Source organism: Thunnus albacares, chromosome 24 (assembly GCF_914725855.1).
Source record: "Thunnus albacares chromosome 24, fThuAlb1.1, whole genome shotgun sequence".
Taxonomy (NCBI): domain Eukaryota; kingdom Metazoa; phylum Chordata; class Actinopteri; order Scombriformes; family Scombridae; genus Thunnus; species Thunnus albacares.
The window spans coordinates 13945687-13966478 of record NC_058129.1 but is presented as its reverse complement, the minus strand read 5'-3'; the positions used below and the strand labels follow the sequence as shown (position 1 = coordinate 13966478).

The 20792-nt window shown below is 42.5% G+C and overlaps 1 protein-coding gene across 8 annotated transcripts in view; it reads right to left on the bottom strand.

Annotated features, from left to right (window-relative positions):
• The window catches only part of LOC122976610 (nck-associated protein 5-like), a 136493-nt gene that overhangs the window by 36257 nt on the left and 79444 nt on the right, over positions 1-20792 (bottom strand). For all 8 annotated transcript variants that reach the window (XM_044345183.1, XM_044345188.1, XM_044345187.1 and 5 more), the window contains 3 exons: positions 18609-18742; positions 4438-4528; positions 405-590 (listed from right to left, as the gene is read on the bottom strand). In XM_044345183.1, the coding sequence (XP_044201118.1) occupies positions 405-590; positions 4438-4528; positions 18609-18742 (411 nt within the window). The remainder of the gene's footprint in view (positions 1-404; positions 591-4437; positions 4529-18608; positions 18743-20792) is intronic.

The window sequence follows — 20792 nt, the reverse complement described above, 5'->3', positions numbered from 1 at the left end:
GTAGGAAACAATCAACATGCTGCGCTCCTGCTTCGGCTGTGGCTTGGGGCTTGTGGTGGAGCGCAGCTCAAATCCCAGACCGCAGAGGAAAACAAACCAAAGCTGAAGTACAGCCTGAGGCCCCCGTGGCGACTCTCTTAGGATGACTTTGCTCTCCAAACGATGAAGACCGGAGAATTTGATGAGCTGTCATGCTTTCAGACACAACTGAGCAAGGACTCTGACAACTGGCAGACAGGCTGGCCACAAAGGATAGCCAGCGGTGGCTGGAAATGTGGAAGCGAAGAAGAATGAAGGGGCAGGAGTGAAGGAGAACAAAGCAGAACAAAGGTAGGTGGAGGAAAAGGAAACAAAGGAAAAGTCAAAGCAGTAAAGGTAGAGAGAAAAAAGAAGAAGGGTGCTACCTCCAGGGCCTTGAGGCGCTCCAGAAGGAGCTTGGTTTTGTCTTTGTCCTCTTCTGCTTGGCTGGCATCAGGATCGGCGTTCGCCGGCCCAGGCGGCCCGGGGTCTGGCTCCGTTTGAGACGCCGGCAGGGAGCCGCTCTCTTCGGGGCCGTCGTGCTGTTTCTGCACTTCCTCTGAGAGTTTATCCTGACGCACAGACAACGAGAGGAGGTTAGAGGGAAAGAAAGTGAAAGAAGGAGAAGAAAAGGAAGAGGGGGGTTGGGGGGGTGGTGGTGGGGGGGTTGGCAAGTAAAAACCAGAGCAGATGGGAAGAAAGTGTTCAAAAGAGAGGTATGACAAATGTTTGAGGGCAATACGTGGGAGATGAAAAACGGGTAAGGAGGCGTGAAAGGCAGAAATCAGAGGCAAGGAGAGAGTGAAAGATGTAGGAAAGGAGTGAGATGGGAGAGAAGAAAGGGGAGAGAGGATCAGATGGGCAGATGGGACAAAAGGGAGGCAGCTTCAACAACAGAGCTCCAAAACATCCCCTAATCCCTAATCATGTTTCACTTGTTTTCCAAAGAGTGGCAGTGACCTTGAGGACTCTCCCTCTTTGACTTCAGTATGTTTCTGTCTCTTCGGCTGGCTTTGAAAATCTTTCTCAGTCTCTCTGCCAGCTATCTACTCCTCTGTCTCTTTTCACTTGTTTTTTTTTTTTTTTTTTGGCTTCTTGGCCCTGCATCTGCGATAATTTACTACTAGTAATAATTAGCTACTAATTAGGCGCTGTCTGGCTAGCACTGAACTGCAGAAAGAAAACACAATAAGCTCTCTGTGACACTCATTATTCATCTTTGTAAGGGAATGTTTGGAGCCTAAAAGTCAGTATATACTAACAAAACATCTATCCACCAAACAAATATTTGGTAATTACAAAAGTATCTTTCGAACATTTGCAAGTTCCAACTTCTTGAATGTGAAGATTGTCAGCTTTTATAAGTGAATAACTATGGCATTTGGACTTTTGGCTGAAAAAAAAAAACGAAAACATAAGCAATTTCAAGTCGTCACCTCGGGCTCTGCCAAATCATGACGGGCATTTCTGACAATTCTCTGGAATTTTATACCCTGACCTTTTCGGCTGGCGACCCTTCAAAATAAAGCGGTATCGGCTCGCGAGCGCTAGTCACAGGTTGAATTTATTGATGAGTTTTGAGCACTTCAATAAAAAGGGTGACTTTCTCCTCTGAACCTCTCTGATTGTTTCATTTGAATAACAGTCAAGAGGCCTGAAGAGGTAAAGCTATCCGCTATTTCACAAGAAAAAAAGGAGCAAAGGATAGAGAAAAGCCAGAAAAAATGGGTCTAAAATTTCATTGGGAGGGTATTTTTCCTCTTTAATTAAAAGTACAATAGAAATATATATGATTTATCCTAAATTCAGCTGTTCTGTATCATTTTCTCCTTTAACAATATAGGTATAATTGCACCTAGTTCGACTGACTTTGACATCTTCTTTGAATGAATAGTAGTTTTTCTTCAAATGACACAGAGGTATTTAGTTAGTAGAGTGTAATATATCACTGTGCACACGTGTTACATTTTTCATCCCTACCTGACAGACAATTGTCAAACCTGAGGATACCTATGGTTAATGTGCTGGACAAAGTTGAGGTTCGTAGCACTGATGGATGGCTGCAACTCTTTGCTTTTATATCCAAATGCAGCAGTGAACAAGCTGCCTCTCTCCCCCTAATAGGAATTGGAAATAATGTCCTTCAGAGCGCTTTGTTTCCAGCTTGATCCAATCTCCTTTAAACACATATTAGGTTTTCAATCTTGTTTGATTCCATCAGACAATTGTGTTCCAGGCGATACTTTATAGTCGCGGTTTTTAAGTTTGTTTGCCGGGGCTAACCAGTGAAGGCTGCGGTTTGCTTTTGAGAGACAGCTCATCAGACAGTGTTAAAGGGCCTGGTAATAATCTCCACAGAGAGAGACTGGAGTGGGAGAGGGGAGGGAACCGTGTCCCTCACGCTGCCCTTTCAAGTTATTGAGTTTGTCTGCTGAATACACAGAATACTTCTGCAGCAGGAGCGCATCACTGCGTAGGAAACGTCTGGAGTTCAGTAATACAGCAACAGGGAATAGCATAATAACCCTCCAAGTTTATTCTCTTTGACAATAACCATCCACTGCTGCTCACCGGAGCAAAGCACATACTATACATCAGCGAGGAAGTAGAGATTTAATCCTCATTATCCTCTTTCAAATCAGGCTCTCGCACGATTTTGTGAACAAAAATGTAGCTATTATGTTTTGTATAAAGGATTGTGTGACAACCGTATGAAAATCAGCTTATAGTTTATATTAGAGCAATAGATGAGCTATTTGTAAGCACTTTAGGGACCTTTGAGATAAAGTTGAGGCTTCAGCAATATCAGGATAAAGTTTAGGAATTAAAACATATTTGGGAAAAGTTAGCGCTGAAATAATTAGTCGATAGACAGAACAAGATAATCACTTAATCAGTCTTCAGGTTTTTAAACATGGTTCCCTGTGAGACATGAGTGGGCTCATCCGGAGGGGGGGCCTTAGACAAGAGCTAAAACAGCCTGTTTGAGACAGAGGCTTAACTGAGCAGCCAGTATAAGATAAATAGGGAGGTTTTTGAACTGTAAATAATGCAAAGATATTCCCGTAGAGCCCAAGAATGTTAATATAGACCACAAAACGTGCATGATACGTCGCTTTTAATCATGTAAACTGTGTTTCCAACTCCTGAAATATTAAAGAGTGCTGCTTTTCTCTGTAGATTTAGGATTGTTAGTGTTAAAAAAAAGCAATTTGAGGACTATTTTCTCTATATGTTATACTGTATGTTCTATCCACAAAGAATATAAAGTTCGTTATCTTACACAGTGACGTTGTTTACAGTATGTTTGGGGTCAATCTGAAACACGTCATCAGTTCAAAGTCTCATTAAATCCCACACTTCACACTTTTTTTATCACATTCCTGTCATAACTCCTCCATATAATTCGTTTGTGTCTTGGGGAAGCCAGGCGAGGATTATTTTGTGTGCACGGAGCCATTATTTGCATATTAAGTCACTGTATTCATTTCACATATATTTCAGAAGACCCGGGCTGTCTCCTCACATTTTTATGATAACGCCTTTGCACCTCAGGGCAACTAACAGGATATCAGTCACGTTATCACGGCCGCTAATCCCATGTTTCAATTCTACTTCATGTACGCACTGGAATGCATAAGCAGTAAAACAACCGACGTTTAGTTTTATGGTAGTCATTTTATATGCGCTCATCATTAAAAAGATTTTTTTTCAGCCTCTGTTTCTGTCCTTTAATCACAATAATAAACGCATTTCATAAAGACCCTATTTTTAATTGTATACCAGCTGAACCAGTGATGCCATTTTCCTCTATTCCCTGGAGGTATTTTGCACTCTTTTCAGTTGTTGGATCTTTATGGCAATAATGTGGTTGCTGCTTTACAGACATTGTTGTTATCATATGCCTCTAGCGTGGTAGAAGAAGGATCAGTACACGACAATTAAGCAGCAAAGATGTTGAATAAATACTAGACTAACTTTTGTTCTGCAAGTTAAGGCTCTCAGGAGGTGGAGGTGAACGACACTGCGCTGATGATAGACACACTGAGGCAAAAGCATTTCAAGCGCTGCGATGTCGTGTAAACATGGTGAGATTCATATTGTGAAAGTGCGACCCAAGAGGTGACCCCCCCTCCCCGCGCTTCAGAAATACACTGTATTACTTATTCCTTCGACTTCTCTTCTCAATCCCAGCAGCTATTTTTCTTATGTAACAGGGTCGGCAATGAGCGATGGGCACTCTCACCTTGGCTAAGACTAGCTTTATTTAACACTGTGGATCTCTGAGCTGGAAAATAGGAGTGAGATACCAACTAAGATACCTATTCCCACAAAATAATCAATGGAATATTGGTAGAAAATTGGTAAATTGGTAAAAAAAAAGTGATGACAGGAAGAGTTCAAGGGATGCTTGTTTACCTTGTAGGCCTTCATGATGTCCACTGTGTCCACCGCAGTCTGCTCCAGGACTCCCTGATTCTGCAGCAGCGACCGCACCGTCTCTTCCATCCTGCACACACAAGACATAAGATCATCAATATGTGCCATACAGTATGATTAATCACACAGTTACCTGGTTGTTAAATTAAGAGTAACATAACACCAAAAGCAGTGTTTCTGTCTGAAAGTTTCACATCTGTTTCACCTCTTAACACACTCGACAGTGATGCCACAGGGTCACTGTAAGAGTACACTGTTACATCACTTCAGCAAGGTGAGAAGTTAAACCACTAGAGGTCAACATAAACTAGATTTTCAGGGGGAGTTCTGTAACTTTTTAAACATAAAGAGGGAAGTTAAGGAGAGCAGAAGTTATAATTGTTGACAGTAAATACATATTTTACTCTGGATTTTTGGTGCATTAATTTTGACTCTCTCAAGTCTCACTCAAATTACTCCAGCAAGAGTTGTGGATTATCCTGAATAACCGGGATATTGTTTCTTTATAGCCAGCAGCAGTTAAAGCCAGCCAGATCTCCCCAGGCATGTTGCTCCAAGGCGTAGCAACCCCGATGCCAAGGACCAAAACATGCCTTGTTTTTAATCTCGACTGTAGAGCAGCCAAAATGAACTTGCTTGAGGACCTCTGGGTTATATTGGGTTAAAATGTCTGAAATGATGTGATGCCAGAGTCATCAGCGCCTTCAAAATTATGAGTAGACTCAAAGGTACCACGATAAACACCCAAAAATGAGATCTACGGTCAAACCCTTTTGCAATTTTATGAGATGCTGGTGTTCAGAAATGGATCATAGCATCCTTCATTTGTTTTTCACATTTTTCCATACACACACATACAAATGGGTCCACAGTGAAAATGAAAAAAGCAAATGAGACTGAATCAGTGCCAGAGACACAAGACGGATGAGTGGTATTTTTTTGGACTGAATCCCAACTTCTGCTCGGTTCACTATGCAGGGAACACTGTCCAAATGACTAGAGTGAGTACAAAAATTGTGCAAAACATAGTACTTAATGACTTATTGTGTGTGATTCTGTAGGCGTGTGTCTGTATGCAGCTGCATGTGTGTCTGGTGATGGCTTGAATTAAGTGCAATCACAGCAGCAAACACTAAGCGAGTGACCTTGACCTTCAAGGCCTGGTCTGCTCAAAACAATCTGCACTTCTAGTTTGTGCTGCTAACACCGCAAGCTGCATGCAAAACAGGTGCCAAAGAGCGCATGCGAAAGTGCTTCTCTCTATTTCCATCTGAATGAGAGCCATATCTTTATCCCTCGAGCTGTAGGGTGTACTTTGACCCTACATGGAGTCACTTTCTGATTCTGTAAAAAAAAAAAAAAAATAAGACTACCACTGCACCAGATAAGCAACGGAAGATGATCCTGGACCCAGCTGGGATCATGTAAGTCATATATGATAAGATAAGAGCACTGGGTGGATGGGGATTGACAGACAGCTTTTGTTAAAAAAAAAAAGAGCATCCTGACAAAAGAAAGGGGCTTTTGACATCGTCAGGTGGGAATCATCTGAATTTCATGACACTCTTCTTTTACTGGTTTGATTTGCAGCGAGGTTAAAACAAAACAAAGGATGAGCTCATGTGACAGAGCTGAAATGAACGAATGTGATCGGGTTATTTACACTGACCCACTTATTCACACCCAGTCTGCTGCATATCATGTGCGTTGGCAGGGACTATCACCTCCTTGTCTCTCAAGTCCCCAACCCTATGACTCATGTGCTCGTCAGTGTGTCAGAAGGCTTTGTGCTACTTGTCAAGCCAATTCTTCTTTTGTTGCATCTGAGACAAACCGCTGTGATTATACTGGTTTTACATTTTCCCAGTGTCTGAATCTAAGTATTTTGCATACATTATATTCCAATCAAACTGCTGTATTCATATGTTTCGCACATGCTTTGTCGTAATTTCTTGGTGGTTCCCCACTGGTCAGCCTAGGCTGTTGTGGTGGGAATAAGTACAGGCAGGCGGGGGCGGAGGGGGACGGTGCTAGCCGCGCCATCTGTCCAGGCTGTGCCGTAAAGCCGACTGTAATCAGGCCTCTAGCTGCTGAGTGAACAGTCGAACGGGCAGGCAGGGCAGAGCTGGTGGCAGATTGCTCCAGTCCCTGTTTTAAATGCTGGCCTTAATCAGCGGTAACCTATAGAGCAAAGAGGACGTGACAAAGACAGCTTTGGAGTGGAACGCTGACGCCGGGTCAAGGACTGAACAACAGGCATGATCAGCATGGCGAATAGGCATAACTCTTGGACTCAGGCGGGTGATCGTCTACAGATATAGTTTGCGTCATCTCATTTGAGTCATAGTTCTGAAAGATAAATGGCTCACGATCGTTCAAACGCCCAGAAAGTTGTTGCACAAGACTTTTCTGTCCTGGAAAAAAAAAAAATTCTTACTGTTGCACATATGGTAACCAGAAATGACATCATCTTGTGCATTTTGTATGACACAAATAAAACATAATCTTTTGTGCATGTGTGTGTGTAGTAATAAGGTGAAAATAAGGTGAATATAGATAATGTATGCAACTTTTTAATAGAAATCAAGTGAGTAGGAGATCTGCAAGTTCCAGCTAGAATCTTGGTTTTGATCAAGAAATAGTCACAGTTTGGGAAACAGATTAAATAATTGTTTTATTTCTCAGAGGATGTAATATATTTTGATCCAGACTGGCAGTCAGACTCTCATATCTGACATTTTTATGAGTTATTGACTTAGTCAATGACTTATTTATCTTTTCTTAAAAAAAGGAAAGAAAAAAAACAGATGTGACTCAATTTTAATGGAGAAACTGAGGCCACTACAGGTCGTATCGGCCTTGTAGAAGACACATAGAAAAGTCAAATATTGTCCTCCTATTTGTTGATTTTTGTCAACTCTACTATTCAGGTACAAACTGCAAATAGAACTAATCCCACATAGTGTAGATGCAGGATAAATATGTAAATTAAACCTGAAATGAGAAATAGCATAAATATCATTAGGCAAGCCAACAGATGGAGTCGAAATTATTCAGTCGCGGCATGCATATAAACACGTGCCACGAGCCAGGGAAGTGATGAATGTAAAATGAAATGAATGGTATTTGTTTTTGTAGCTGGCGTGGCCGTACACAGCCATACCTGCATAACTTCCAGACAAACGTCCCAACACGCTCGCTGTGACTGGCAAGACCTCAATGACCTTCACATTACTAAGCAGCAGTAAGAAACACTTTGATGCCGCTGCTTCTCTGTGTTGTGGCTGGAGGAAGGAGGGGGTGGGTGGAGGAGGGGGGGGGTAAGGGTCTGGATATGGTGCTTCAGCTGAGGGACTGTGGCTGTTTTGAGGGGTCTGTGGCATTCCTGCACACCTGAAAGAGACCCTTTGTGTTTCTAAACAGGTCCTGGCTGCTCTGGAGCTGCGCCTCGCTTTCCATACCGCTTCCATTTCAAAGTTTGTTGTCGCAGAAGACACAGACGTGTGGCATGTCGCTGGACAGACTTTGGTCCTTTTGATGGCAAGTACAGAGCACTGAAAGACTTTGTAGTTTGGTGGTGCTGAGGGACTGGGATGACTCAAGGTGGATAGAAAGACTGGATCCGTTTGCAATGAAAGGAAGGAGTTTGGACAATACATGAAAAACTAAATCTGTAATTACCATTTTCAAAACATCTTCAAGCTCTTCTATAAAACATCTCAAGTACAGGCTGAGGTACATCAACTACTTCAACCCCCTCAAATGTTTCTAGCCCTTGGAGTGCAAACATGAATAAGAGTCTTCTTCTGTCTTGAATACAGGATTCTGCCTGAACTGCTAGTTATCATCCCATTTCAACACCTGCTATGCAACTGATTGAAAAAAGTCACTTATAATGCTATTAAACAGCATTTCTTTTCAATCAAAGCTCTAATAAATCAGCTAAGTCATTTAATCCCAAAAGCGCAAATTTAAATGAGCAAATATGTCTTTTTGAAGCAGCAATTTCTGCTAATACCAGGAAGGGACAAGTGTCCAGCAAAACATCCCATAAAATAAATAGTGTAATTTGTCATTACCGTAAATTCAGCCACCCTAAAACCTATTTACATGTGAGAGGGAGTCTGCTAAATGCACATGATGGATGGAATATAATTCTGCAATGACAGAGCATTACTTTAAATAAAAAACATACTCTTGCTCAGTGCGATAGTGTGATTAATCTCAAAGTGCTTGCCAACGACCCACTGGAAACATCATTCAAGGAAGAAGGGAGGCAAAGAAGGACGAACGTGTGTGTGTGTGTGTGTGTGTGGGTGGGTGTGTTTGTGTGTGTGTGTGTGTGTGTGTTTCGAAGGGGGCGTATGCAGAGGCGAAAGCAAATTTTGACTTTCCTGACCCTTGCGCCGCTCGAGCTGAATTTCAACCGCTGTGTTCGTCAGCAGTCAAGGAAATACGATTAAGGGTCCAATCAATTTCCAGCCGGAGGTCTGATGCTCTTCAGGCTAACACACCCCTCTCCTTCTTGCCAAAACACACACACACACACAGAATACACACATCATCGCAGGCTGTCTAGAGCTTTGATGTGACGACGAGCTGCGGAGGTGAACAAAGTGACGCATCATCAGAACACACCGGGGCAATTAGAGGTGAAATGCTGCGTCGTCTTAGGCTGACTGGTTAACAAACCTGCGGTTAACAAATGAAAAACTTCCTCTTTCTTCTTCTTTACTGTTTAACTGTCAAAAGTCAATGACATCAAGACTTCAAACAAACTATTGCTATTCATTGAAACTGCAGCGGCTTTGCACAGCTCTAGCCTTCAATGACAAATTCCTTCACAGACCTGAAAATGATCAAAGTACTTCAAACCTCTCACAAAAGCTGACAATAGTAGCTCAAACTTACCCCATCTTGAGTTTTTCTTCACCTTTAACGCCGCCATTTTTTCGGAAATATGCCAGAAACACTGTATAGACATCCCTGAGCTCCATATGTAAAGACATCCGAATGCACACCGAGCACTCTGCTCTCGCAGCGCTATAAAGCGACCTAGACACTATTGCTGAAATGTGGGTCTCCGGGCTAAAATAGGCCATGCAGTCATCATATAAGCCTGAGTGCTTTTCGCTCAATCGACAGACAGCACGGTCAGTCCCGTGGCCGCTTTGCCGAATCAGCCTGACAACAGATCTTCTGTTCCCATATTCTACTTGCCGTGTCTCCAGTGTGTCATTATCCGACACTGGCCCTGTCTAAAGACAGTGATCTGGCAGGCAAAGACTTTCCCATATGTCCCACGTTAAGCTCTCTCCAAAGGAGAAGGGCCCCTGCTGGGAGGCAAGCAGGCTGGTAGTCTCGGATCAGATGGGAATCCGGGATAGGCTTGTAGGGATGAAGCACAACTAAGGACAGGGATCCCCCCCCTGTCTTGTCAGCCAGTGTTTGTTGCTTGTGAGTGAGTGTGTGCATGAAGGCCTTATTGATGATTAAGAGGCTTTGGCTTCACTAAAATCAACACTTTCTGCGCAAGAAAAGCTAACACAAAGGTTCCATGCCAGACATACACTCACTCTGCACGCCATCTCAGATTTCTAGCTGGTTGTTTTAAACCATCGTCTCTCCAAATGCCTCCAAATGTTTCATTGAAACAGTTTTTAGATGCTCGTTTGTTTATTTTAGTAATCGCTCTCCTGCCAATGACCGCCTGCATCTTTGCATGTTTCACAACTCAGACCAAGCAGGAGCTGCTGATCCCCCCCCTGCCATGGTTAGATATTTGGGCTGCCAGCATTCCTTGGCAGTAGCGTATCAACTACACTGTTACCATGGTCTGAATTAAAAATAAAAGCACTCTCTCTATCAAGTTTTGCTTTGCTGTTTTTTTTTTCAGATCAGATTATCACAGGGGATTTGAAACAAATATTGATGCTTAAGATAAAAATAACATCATAAAACCCACAGTTAAGTTTTTCAGCTTCATGATGTAAAATCAGAGTCAACTGGATGACCAGACATGAACATCAGCCAAAAGAAGTAAAGTACCAGAGATGAGTAGAGATGCTGCAGCTTTTCTCTGTCTGACTCTGATCGCACTCTCACTTCATCAGCGCTGTCAGAGGCTCAGGTTGACCAAGACCCCCTAATCAGATTTGACCGGTGAACAATTGGAAAATCCTAAAGCTGGTGAAATGATAGGGAGAACAATCACCTGGTTGTGCTGCTGAATCGAGGCCATCGGGGGCCCTCGCGTGACTTCTGCATCACAGCTACAATCGCCTTACGTGACCTCACCGAGCCCCAGCAAAACTGTCCGTTTTGGCACAAGAATATTCCATTCTTCTTTTCACACTCTTTTCCAGCAAATCACTTATGTACGCCCACCGGATGATTGCCTAGCTTAACCCAGTGCTAAGCCACCATTATCCTCTTAGAGCTGTTTTGAAGAAAACATGCAAGGAGACCCTTTCTTGGACGTGACCTAAATGAAGGAGAGCAAACTCCCTGAAACCGAACTAGATGCTTTCTGGTGAAAGGTTTGGTCCGGTTTAGAGACTTAAGGACAGTTCAGAGCTGTAAAAGTCATGCACATCAGTCATGCATGTTACGGCAGGGTAGCATTACAAAGGTCCTTGGCCTCATGACCACTGACTCTCGTCAGCGACCTTTAACCTTATCAACAAGACACACATGCCAGAGAAAAAGAGATCAAGAGGCCAAAGCGTTTAGTATATCCTGACAGTCATATTTCACTCCCATTTTTATGCCAACGGCTGTGAAAACTTTCTTTCTTTTAGGTTTAGGTTTTATCAAATTACACTTGATTGATGATGTTTTAAATTTATGATTGCAAAGATCAGAAATGCTTTGAAACAAAAAATGCCCTCTGATAAAGTTTTAAAATTGTACAATCAGCTGCACAAGACTATTTTCCAGAAGCTCAGAGCTGACTGAGTGCAATTGAGGACTAGTCTGTAAAGAGTGTAAATTAAAAGGGACACATGGAGAGAACCAGATTTAGGTTCTTCCTCTTTCATCCCTCCAGCAGTCCTTCTACATTTGGAAGGATTTAGAGTGCAAATTCATGATGGCCGTCCCACATGTTAACCTCTGGCCAAAGGAAGCAGTTAGCAATAAGGAAGCCATTGGTCCTCTGGAATGATGTAGCTGGAACCCCTGCATGCATCTCCCCAATGGGTCACAGGCATGTGTGTTCCACATGTGAGACAGAGACAGAGATACAGACTGAGGAAGACGTCCCAGTGGGAAACCTTAGCCATGATGACAGCATGGAGTCCATTACTTACACTGAGAGCTGCCATTTGGGAACTGGGGATGGAAGATAGAGTAGAGGAGGTGGGCCCAGATGGAGAATAGGGATGGGTGACATAGATAAAGTGTCAATATGTATACTTTTCAAAATTAATTTATTACACTCATTCACCACGTCTATTATATTACTGATTCATCTGTTACTAATCTTTGCAATGTTGTTTGTTTTTCTTTCTGACTTTCTTCAATCACTTACAAAAATATCGGTATCTAGCGGTATCTAACTATGCAAATAGTTTTGTTTTTTTGCGCCCAGGGTTTTGAGATATCTGTCTCTGAGATCTGCAACCACCCTGATACGATAGAGGTCAGAGGAATTTAGTTTGTGGTGGTCAAAGCATAGAAATATGTTATTTCAAAACAATCAACGGCAAATTTTCTCTCCAGAAACAGTTTCCCAGTTACTCTGGAAAACACACTGTCAACAGTTTCAATAGGGACTACTTATTTGGTAGAAAGTTCTTCCCATTAAAACTGTTCACTGCAAGATGAATTATTCAAAAATGTTTGTTCAATGCTGTGAGTTGCACAAACAAAATTCCATTCACTTCCATTGTATTGTGGTGGCAGTGGAAATCTCAGAGACAGGTGGGTGAAATAACATTTTAAAAAGCTCTCAAGTGGATTTTTTGTAAAAAATGTCCACGTAGTTTATAGAAAAAAAAGCTTATAACGCATGATACATAGAGTTTAAAGGCAGTCACTGTGTTTATGTGTCAACCGGAGCAGCTGCCAGACAACCAAATCTATACTGCAACCATGAGGTCAGTTTGAATTACATGACATTTGGCTTCAGGCAGCAATCTGTGAGCACCAGCTTCACAAGCGTGAGAGAACAGTCGAGCTATCATGATGTGAGGATGGATGCCCTACTTCCGCACAAGCTTGTAATCTGACCTCTTTCAGCATGCCTATAAACATCATAACCAGCATGTTTAATCCAAGGCGGAAGTTACATGTGTTTGTGATTGTCTGACACAGTTACAAGCAAGTGAAAGGTCAAACTTTGACACACAAACCCAGCAGAGTGCTTAGTGAATGAATCGACTGTGTTCTCTTTTTTTTTTTTTAAATGGGAGATTGGTACCAAAGGTCCCTTATGGCCTGGTAATTTAGTGCAAGTGATAGAGTAGAATAACCCAAATTAAGTTCAATCAGACATAATTCCAAGTTCAAATTTGGAAATTAAAGAGTGGGGCAGAAATGGACCAATAAATCCTTTAAATATGAGGTGCTCCCAAAATAGTCCAGACACCTATTATCTATTTAAGAGCCCTCATCCCCATTGGGCAGGAGTAAGGAAGTGACTTCAAAAGACCCCCCCTCCCGCCCTCACCATCCTGTTAATGACCCCAGATGTGTCGTTTTGAACAGGGGCCTGATTCATCTGGCTAAATCCTGTAGCCGCCAAGGCTTGCAGGGGGGCCTTTTCGAATGCGCCAAATTAAAACACTTGGGCCAGGCGTGGCTGGATGCTTGGATGATTAGAAGAGAGGGCATTGATCTGCAAACAGAGTGCAATCACTCAGGTCCCCCCTCAGAGTGTATTAGCCTTCGTTGGTCCAGCTGTGCAGTCAAGAGTAGTGCTGAGGTAATGAGAGTAGCACATGAATGCATACAGTACACACACACACACACGGTTCTGAAACTTTACTCTGCGGACCGTGGAGGCATCTCAACCTGAGCGTGACTGTCCAAACAACACGTCCGGACTTGAAAAACGCTGCCATTCCTGCCTGTTTACATCATCGTTCTCCAACATACACGCGTTCTCACACACTGAGTAATGTGAAGAAGGAATACGCCGCTGAGCCATAAATCTGCAGGCACCAGTCATCGTCTGTTGTTGTTGTTAGTCTAGCAGTAAGTCTCCCATATCCTGCCATGAAGAGGGCCCTTCAAGACGGCAATGATTCAAAGTCAAGTGGACCGGGTCGGTTGTAAACGCCCTGGTTTTGCCGATGAGTGCACATGTGTTCTGGGTGACAATGACTTTGATCCAGCGGCTGAGCAAAATAAGGTCAAGATGAATTTATTTCTGAGGTACCTTCAGCAAACTGGGTTACCTTGAATGCCTTGCAGAGAACAGTGACAAGAAAAGTGACAAAAAACAAGATACTGTAGAAAAAGCCAAAGGAAGAGAAAGCACAAACATCAAGATATTGAACCTGAGTGTGTGTGAGCAGACTTGAGAGCAGCAACCAACAAAAGGCCTCTACTTTTCCCCTTCGACAAGTGTCTAATCTCAACAACAGCCAGAGGAATGACTACAATAAAGTCTTTAAGAGGATAAGCATTGGTAAGCAAAACAAAACGCGGTGGAGTGAAACCAAACAAATTGCCACACAAGACTGAAAAAGTTGGTCCCGTTGCAAGTTCTGTCCACAGCCAAAATGAAATTTGCTGTTCTAGTCATTACCTGAAAACAGTCTCCCTCATCTTCAGGCCAGACATTAACATAGGGCCCCAAGTGGGCCCCGAGTTCCTGTCTGCTCACCGGTCATCCTGTCTGAGTGTGGTATCACAGCAAATGTCCTTGCGAGATAGACATCCGAATGCATTCAATGGATTATATTTCTGTCTCTACAATTCATTTAGTCTCTTTCACTTTTTGGTCTCTGCATTCATTTGTTGAAGGTTGATTTTAAGTGCTGTTCCTGGTCGTGTCCCCATCCTTTTTCTCCTCCATTCTCCACCATCCCGTCTTGGCTCCTAATATGTCTTGCCCATACACAGTGGTGGGACGTCCAGGGTGGGCCGAGGAGGCTGCTGGGCTGTGGACTGGAGTGTCCCACTAATCCGTTGGAGTTTAATGACGGCAGGCCGCACTACTGGTGGTGAAGCCCTGGGGGGTTGACCCAAGTCAGGAGGGGTTGGGCATGTGACCCACACCAGGCTAAGACCCTAACTGGTTGGGGGGAGGGTGTGTGTGCATGGAGAGGTGGATATAGGCATGTGTGTGTACACCTATGTCTGGAGTTAAGTAGCCAGTCACTTGAGGAATGCAGACTTTCTGATCTCAGCCGTGAAAACACAGGCAAATTGAGCTTTTTTTTGTGTGGGTGAATGTAGAAAAGAAAAGCCAGTTGTTCCAGTTTTGGCGATTCCTGCCTTACATTCAACCCCTGCCAAGAAGTGTAAGCGTTACAGGGGCGTACGGAGGCAAACACACACAAACAAAGGATGTAAGGCATTGAGATTCCCTGGAGTTCGTCTGGCTGTAAGGAATGAGGTGTCTGATGTTTTCTGTTCGGTGTGAGGATGCCTGTTTGTTCATGTGTGTGTGTTTCTGTGTGTGATACTGTAAAGTGCAACTCTAACAAGCAGCTCATTACCTTTGTCTCATATCATCACAGAACACCTCTGTCGCCCCGGTGCAGCAAATCATAAAAGCAACAACCTCAAGAAAAGGCATTTAGGCAATCTGACTGGACCCTATTTTTGGCAATGTTTGAGAAATCCATTTAAAGTGCTCATTTGCATAGCGTTTGATATCTTTGCTACAACATTTGGCTGGCTTTTATCCGTCAAATTACACCCCTTACTAGCCTGATTTCACTTCCATCGTCGTGATTCAAAGCACAACCTCAATTAATTAGCAATACGCAAATCAATTGTTGCCTGGGGTCAAACAGATCCCAGTCTATTTAAAAGATTGGATGTCCACTTAACATGATTTGCGGGTGTTATCTCGAAAGACACATTGATGAACTGAGGTTTCTATTCCCCTAATGCGCAACAAATAACAAGCCTAAATCAATCAGGAGATATGGATGAAGGTCTTGCAGAACACAAGCAGCAGAGACACAAATAATTGTCGTCCGTCAGTTGACAGCAAGTGTGCACCCATATGAAACAGTGCCTGTCCGTGTCTTTGCATGTGCTTGTGTGTAGGAGGTATATCCATAAGCCAATAACTGAAAACAGCAACGCAAGCAGCAGATGCAAGTGGGGCAAAGGTTCATCTAAAGACACTTGTCAGTAGCCTGGTGACCGAGTTATCTTTTTTTTTTTTTTTTTTGCTGGCTTGCAAGTCGCTAATTAAAGTGACCACACTGATGTCCCATCTGCCACCAGGGCACAGCGCCACCGATTATTGGCTGCCATGTAAACATGTTAATCCACTGAAGGGCCAGGTACGAGTAAACACACTCCACACAAACACACGTTGGCGGCTTGCTCGGTGCGCTCGCTCATTCACATTCAGATAAGCACTCAGTGACGCTTAAATAAAGATTAAGACTTTGACAGTGAGACTGAAATCCTGTTAGCTTGTTTGTGTGGAGGTGGAGGGAGATATCTTTGTAATTTGTAGAAGGAAAGCCGCTGAACCTTGTGTTCCCCGAGGAGTCACAAAACCATTGACGGTGTGGCGTGCAGAAATTACAGCAATCCAGCATGATGACAATGAGCAACGCTGCCGGAATGACAACAGCTGAGTGAGGTGGCAAGGTGAACGTCCTCCCTTCAATAAGCACTTTTTTAGGACATAATTATCTATATTGCTGAACCACACTCTCTCGGTATAACACCGTGTAGCCGTCTGGCACCCAATGAGAACCATCCATCTGGGCGACCCCTTGCCATGACGACAAATTCATCTGTCTCCATGGGGATCTGTGCAGAACCCAATCTGGGATAAGCTTCGTATATTTCCCTCCTAACAGAATTACAGTACTTTCTCTTGCCCTGGCTGCAAGACATCGACTCTCATACCGCTGCTCCTCTATCTACTAATTCACCGCTATAGCTGCCTGCTTTTAAGAGCCTTACTAGAGGGTGAGTTCACTGTACTGTATCTCCCCAAATATTATCACACTTTCCTGGCAACGTGTGCAGGAGACACAATAAGTCTACACACAGGCCAGACAGGGAGATACTTGTGTGTAATCACCAATCCTACACAGTAAAACCCAACGCGAGACGTGGACAGGTGCAGCCAGCCATGTTGGAAATACAAAATTGGATCGGACAGGTTTATACAGGATTTCCTGTTGATTTATATACCTCTGACTCAACAGAGAGTCATGCTATACCAACTGGAAACTGCCTCTAAACTATCACTTCATTGGTTATATCCCATACAGTCTGCTACTGACATACCAAACAAAAGGAAAATTGAGTCAAAGTGCTGTTATCGGCCTTAAAGCAAGGCAAGAGCTACTCTCTCATTCACAGTTAAAGGGCTGTGGTTGTATCTGACAGTTCTCGAGTGTAAACGGTATGAATGTGATGCAGGGTGTTGCTTTTCTAAAAAAGAAAAAGTGGTGCGAGGAAGCTGAACATAAGTGAGAAATACCATTGAGCTTAATTCGGCAGCATCAATGGAACATTTCAAATATGTGATAAATCTTTGGAATGGCTCTTAAATATTTTATTCTTCCCCTGGCGGTGACTCTGCCCTCATCTGCGCTATAACACTGGGACCATTAAAATGTGCAGGATTTTCTCCACTAACTTAATGAGATGATAAGCAGTCAATGTGAAATTCTCTGGACCTTTTTTTTTTCTCTTTTTTTGCATAAGTAAAGCACTGAATGTCTATCGCCTAATTATGGCATCAACTCAGCTCCAACTCTTGATTTGCCGTCCCACTCAGTCACACCTCAGCGGCCGCGAGAAGGAGGACAAGTTCGAAATAGAGGTTGCTGAAGTTGTTTGAGCACTTCACGCTTTATAAGTTTCTCTGTTTCATAGCCGGAGGAATGTGTCGGCCCATCTTTCGCTGATGAGAAGGTCAAATGATCAAGAGAAAAATCACTGTGGCACTCAGAAAGAAATGAAGAAAAGCAAGAGCAAGAACACAATATTAATTCTTAAAGTTATAAAGAGCGCTGATTGCAAGGAATTGCTCTGAAATATCAGATACTTTTACAAAAATATATGGCAGTATGTCCTTGTTTCTATTGTTTGTTCCAAATTTGACACACAATACCCATCTATTTTTGACCTTGATATTTGATTCCTATTGGCTAATGGATGATGGATGTGTTACTTTTGCATAATGCATAGTACCGATTACTAAACTGATGTTCCACCAATCTATTCTCACATTTGCCCTTCCAGTGGGTAACACTGCTTTTGTACAGCACCACCTGTTTGGTTACTAACACAGTTTGTTGAAATGTCACAAGAAATGTTAAGGTGTTACAAGAATCACAGCCACCTAAAAATACCCTCTATTGTTTAAATGATATATGATGTAGAACGCAAAGATATGGGTTCTGCTTGTGATGATGAGTATTGAAATCACTGTCTGTAGATTCAATAAACTGTTCAAATTAAGTTCAGATATCATCATGACCTTTTAAAAGCAAATTAGAATATAAAGTAATGTGAAGGAATCACTGACTTAATGAGTGTTTTACTTTACTGATTACAATTTTGTGCAGATAATAGCTATTCAGTGATGGTACTGTGTGATTTCCAAACCAACTGGTCATTAAAGTACTCTGATGATCTCAATTGTAGCAAGAGAAAAAGGTCAGGGAGCATCTGAGGTCTCCTTTAAAAGCTTTGGAAGATTTGCTTAGAGAGTTGCTGATTCAACAATCCATTTTCTATACCCATTTACATCTGCTATATCCCTCCTACACAGGGTCACGGCATTTATTGGACAAGATGATCCTCAATATCATAAAAGCAACTTCACTTAAAAAGCTATTATTGACTTGCACTTCACTCAGTGTTCAAAGCTGCTGCATGTTTTGATTTTGGTTGAATGTTATCAGTGTAAGGGTGGAAAACAGGATTTAAGGGTCACTGTGGACCTACAATAATGTCAAATACACTCTCGGCTCTTTGGGTTCTTTCACCTGGAGAATTGCTGCTGCAGTGAGACCACCTGCGCCCGTTCCAGCTCTGACTCCTCCGTCACTTCCCGGAGACGCTTCTCGCTCTCCAGTCGCAGGCGTCGCTCTTCCTCTAGCTCGTGGATCAGCTTTTCTCGCTGTGGACGCACAGAAATAGAAGATGGGTTACCTCTCAGCGGTGTGGCTAAAGAGATCATCCCTCGACATCCCTAGGTCATATGCTATATTTATGGTTCTTGGCTAAATTCCTGTCAGCTCCAGGGATACTATAATCCGTAGCTGACCCTGACCTCTGACCATCCTTGGAGATGGGTGACTAAAAACAGAAACTTTCAACATATGTGATGAAAGACCAAACATTGTTTCTGTACAGGTCATCGTGGATGAAAAAAAGTCTGATCTGGTCATATTTTTCACTAAATAAAAGAATAAGGGCATGATGACATTTAAGCTGCTGGATTCCAGCATTCCAGCCATTACTTCCAGTAGTTTGTTGTTACCTTGAAATGTTCATAATGAACCTCCCCTTTCTTCTGTCAGAGAGAAAGTTCACTCTAAATGTCAAATAACATCACCGAGTCTGGTCTCCCATACCTCAATCTTCCTCTCCATTCTTCCTTTTCATTTCATTTCAGTGCTGAGCTTCCTCATGTGTGTATATGAAAGACATCAAAGTCCCCAAGCCTTTCACTCACTTTCCACATACATTCAGCATTTACTTAGAAAATGCTTACCAATGGTATTGTTACTATGAACAGCTTGTTTCAGCCAGTCCATTTCATTTTACAGTGTTGTTGCTTGGTAACCTTGTAAAAAACGTTTTTTTTTTTAAGATTGAATATGACCTCACTTGACTTTACTGTTGATAGATTTTGAATTCAGAAATGTCTGAAATGAAGAAGCTCAATTTCTTCTGCAACGAAAGCGCAAAATTCAAGCTCAGTAACTTACAAAGCTATCATGGAGGTAAAGTCTACCTTCCTTTCCACATTACCTCCGCTTCATTTTTAGTGCTGTTCTAGCAGTTTCCAGTATGAAATCTGCTTTTGAGTCTTGGTTTGGTGAGTTAACCCCATCATCCTCATGAGGAACTTTCAAAAAAAAGGTCTCCATAGATCGCACGACCATTTTTATCTGCCCTTTTTTCACCGGAGACAATTCCGAAATTAAAGCTCTTTTTCCAGTCTTTAATTGGATTCTTCTCTGTCTGATGGCCTCAGCCATCTGCTCCCAAAAGAGAGCCGTCTTCGCCTCAAACCCAACTTCAAAGACCGCGGCCCTGCGCTTAGCACGCCCGCTCCTTGAGTGGGAAGATTGGCACCAGTGAGGTTTTTTTTTTTTCAGTGACAAAGTTGTGGATGAGATTTGAGCAACCAGATTTTAGCTGATGGAGCAAACGAGCGAGGATCATTCTCTTAGACTCGCAGTCTCTACACGCTGTTGATGCTGATAATTTATGACAAGGCAATAGGCCCTATTTTCTTAGCTGATTTAAGTGATCAACCATCTGTCACTATCTAGTCAAGAATATCAGATGAGTGTTAAATATGTGGAAATTGGTTTGAGGCAAAGAGAGGATTGTCATTTGGGGAAAAATAATGGAAAAAAAGTTGCCTCTTTTGCAAACCAAGGTTGTGTTACTGCTGGAAAAAAGCTGAAGTGTTAAGTCATTATGACTGTCTGCAAAGAAGTCATTCTCTGGCTGTAAATTTAGGGGAAGATTATCCTGTCAGTCCTTGGTGAAAGATTATATATCATCATCTGCCGTGAAAGGTGAGACCAGAGGCTGCCACAGAAAATAAAAAAAAAACAGAACAGAAGAAGAAGAAGAAGAAGTCGCTTGCTCAGAAGACAATACAAACTTAATTAATTTTAGTTGAGGAGAAAATTCTCAATCTCTATCTCTTCAATCTCTATCTATCTCTCTACAGCTCGTCTTTAAATCTTCAAGTTAAGCACCACTCACAGTAGATCATTACTCAGTGTTAAGACCGGTGCTTTTTCCACACACAAGCATTATGGGGACATCTAGTGGTGGAAAAGAATGAGGGCTGCTTATTCACCTTCAGAGTGGAGAATGTGTTCAGGTAAATATCTATTCTTTTACTTGGTATATAGACAAAATATCTTAGATATGATGTTTGTCTTTTAGCTAAGTGCAACATCAAAGTGTGCAGCTATGATTTA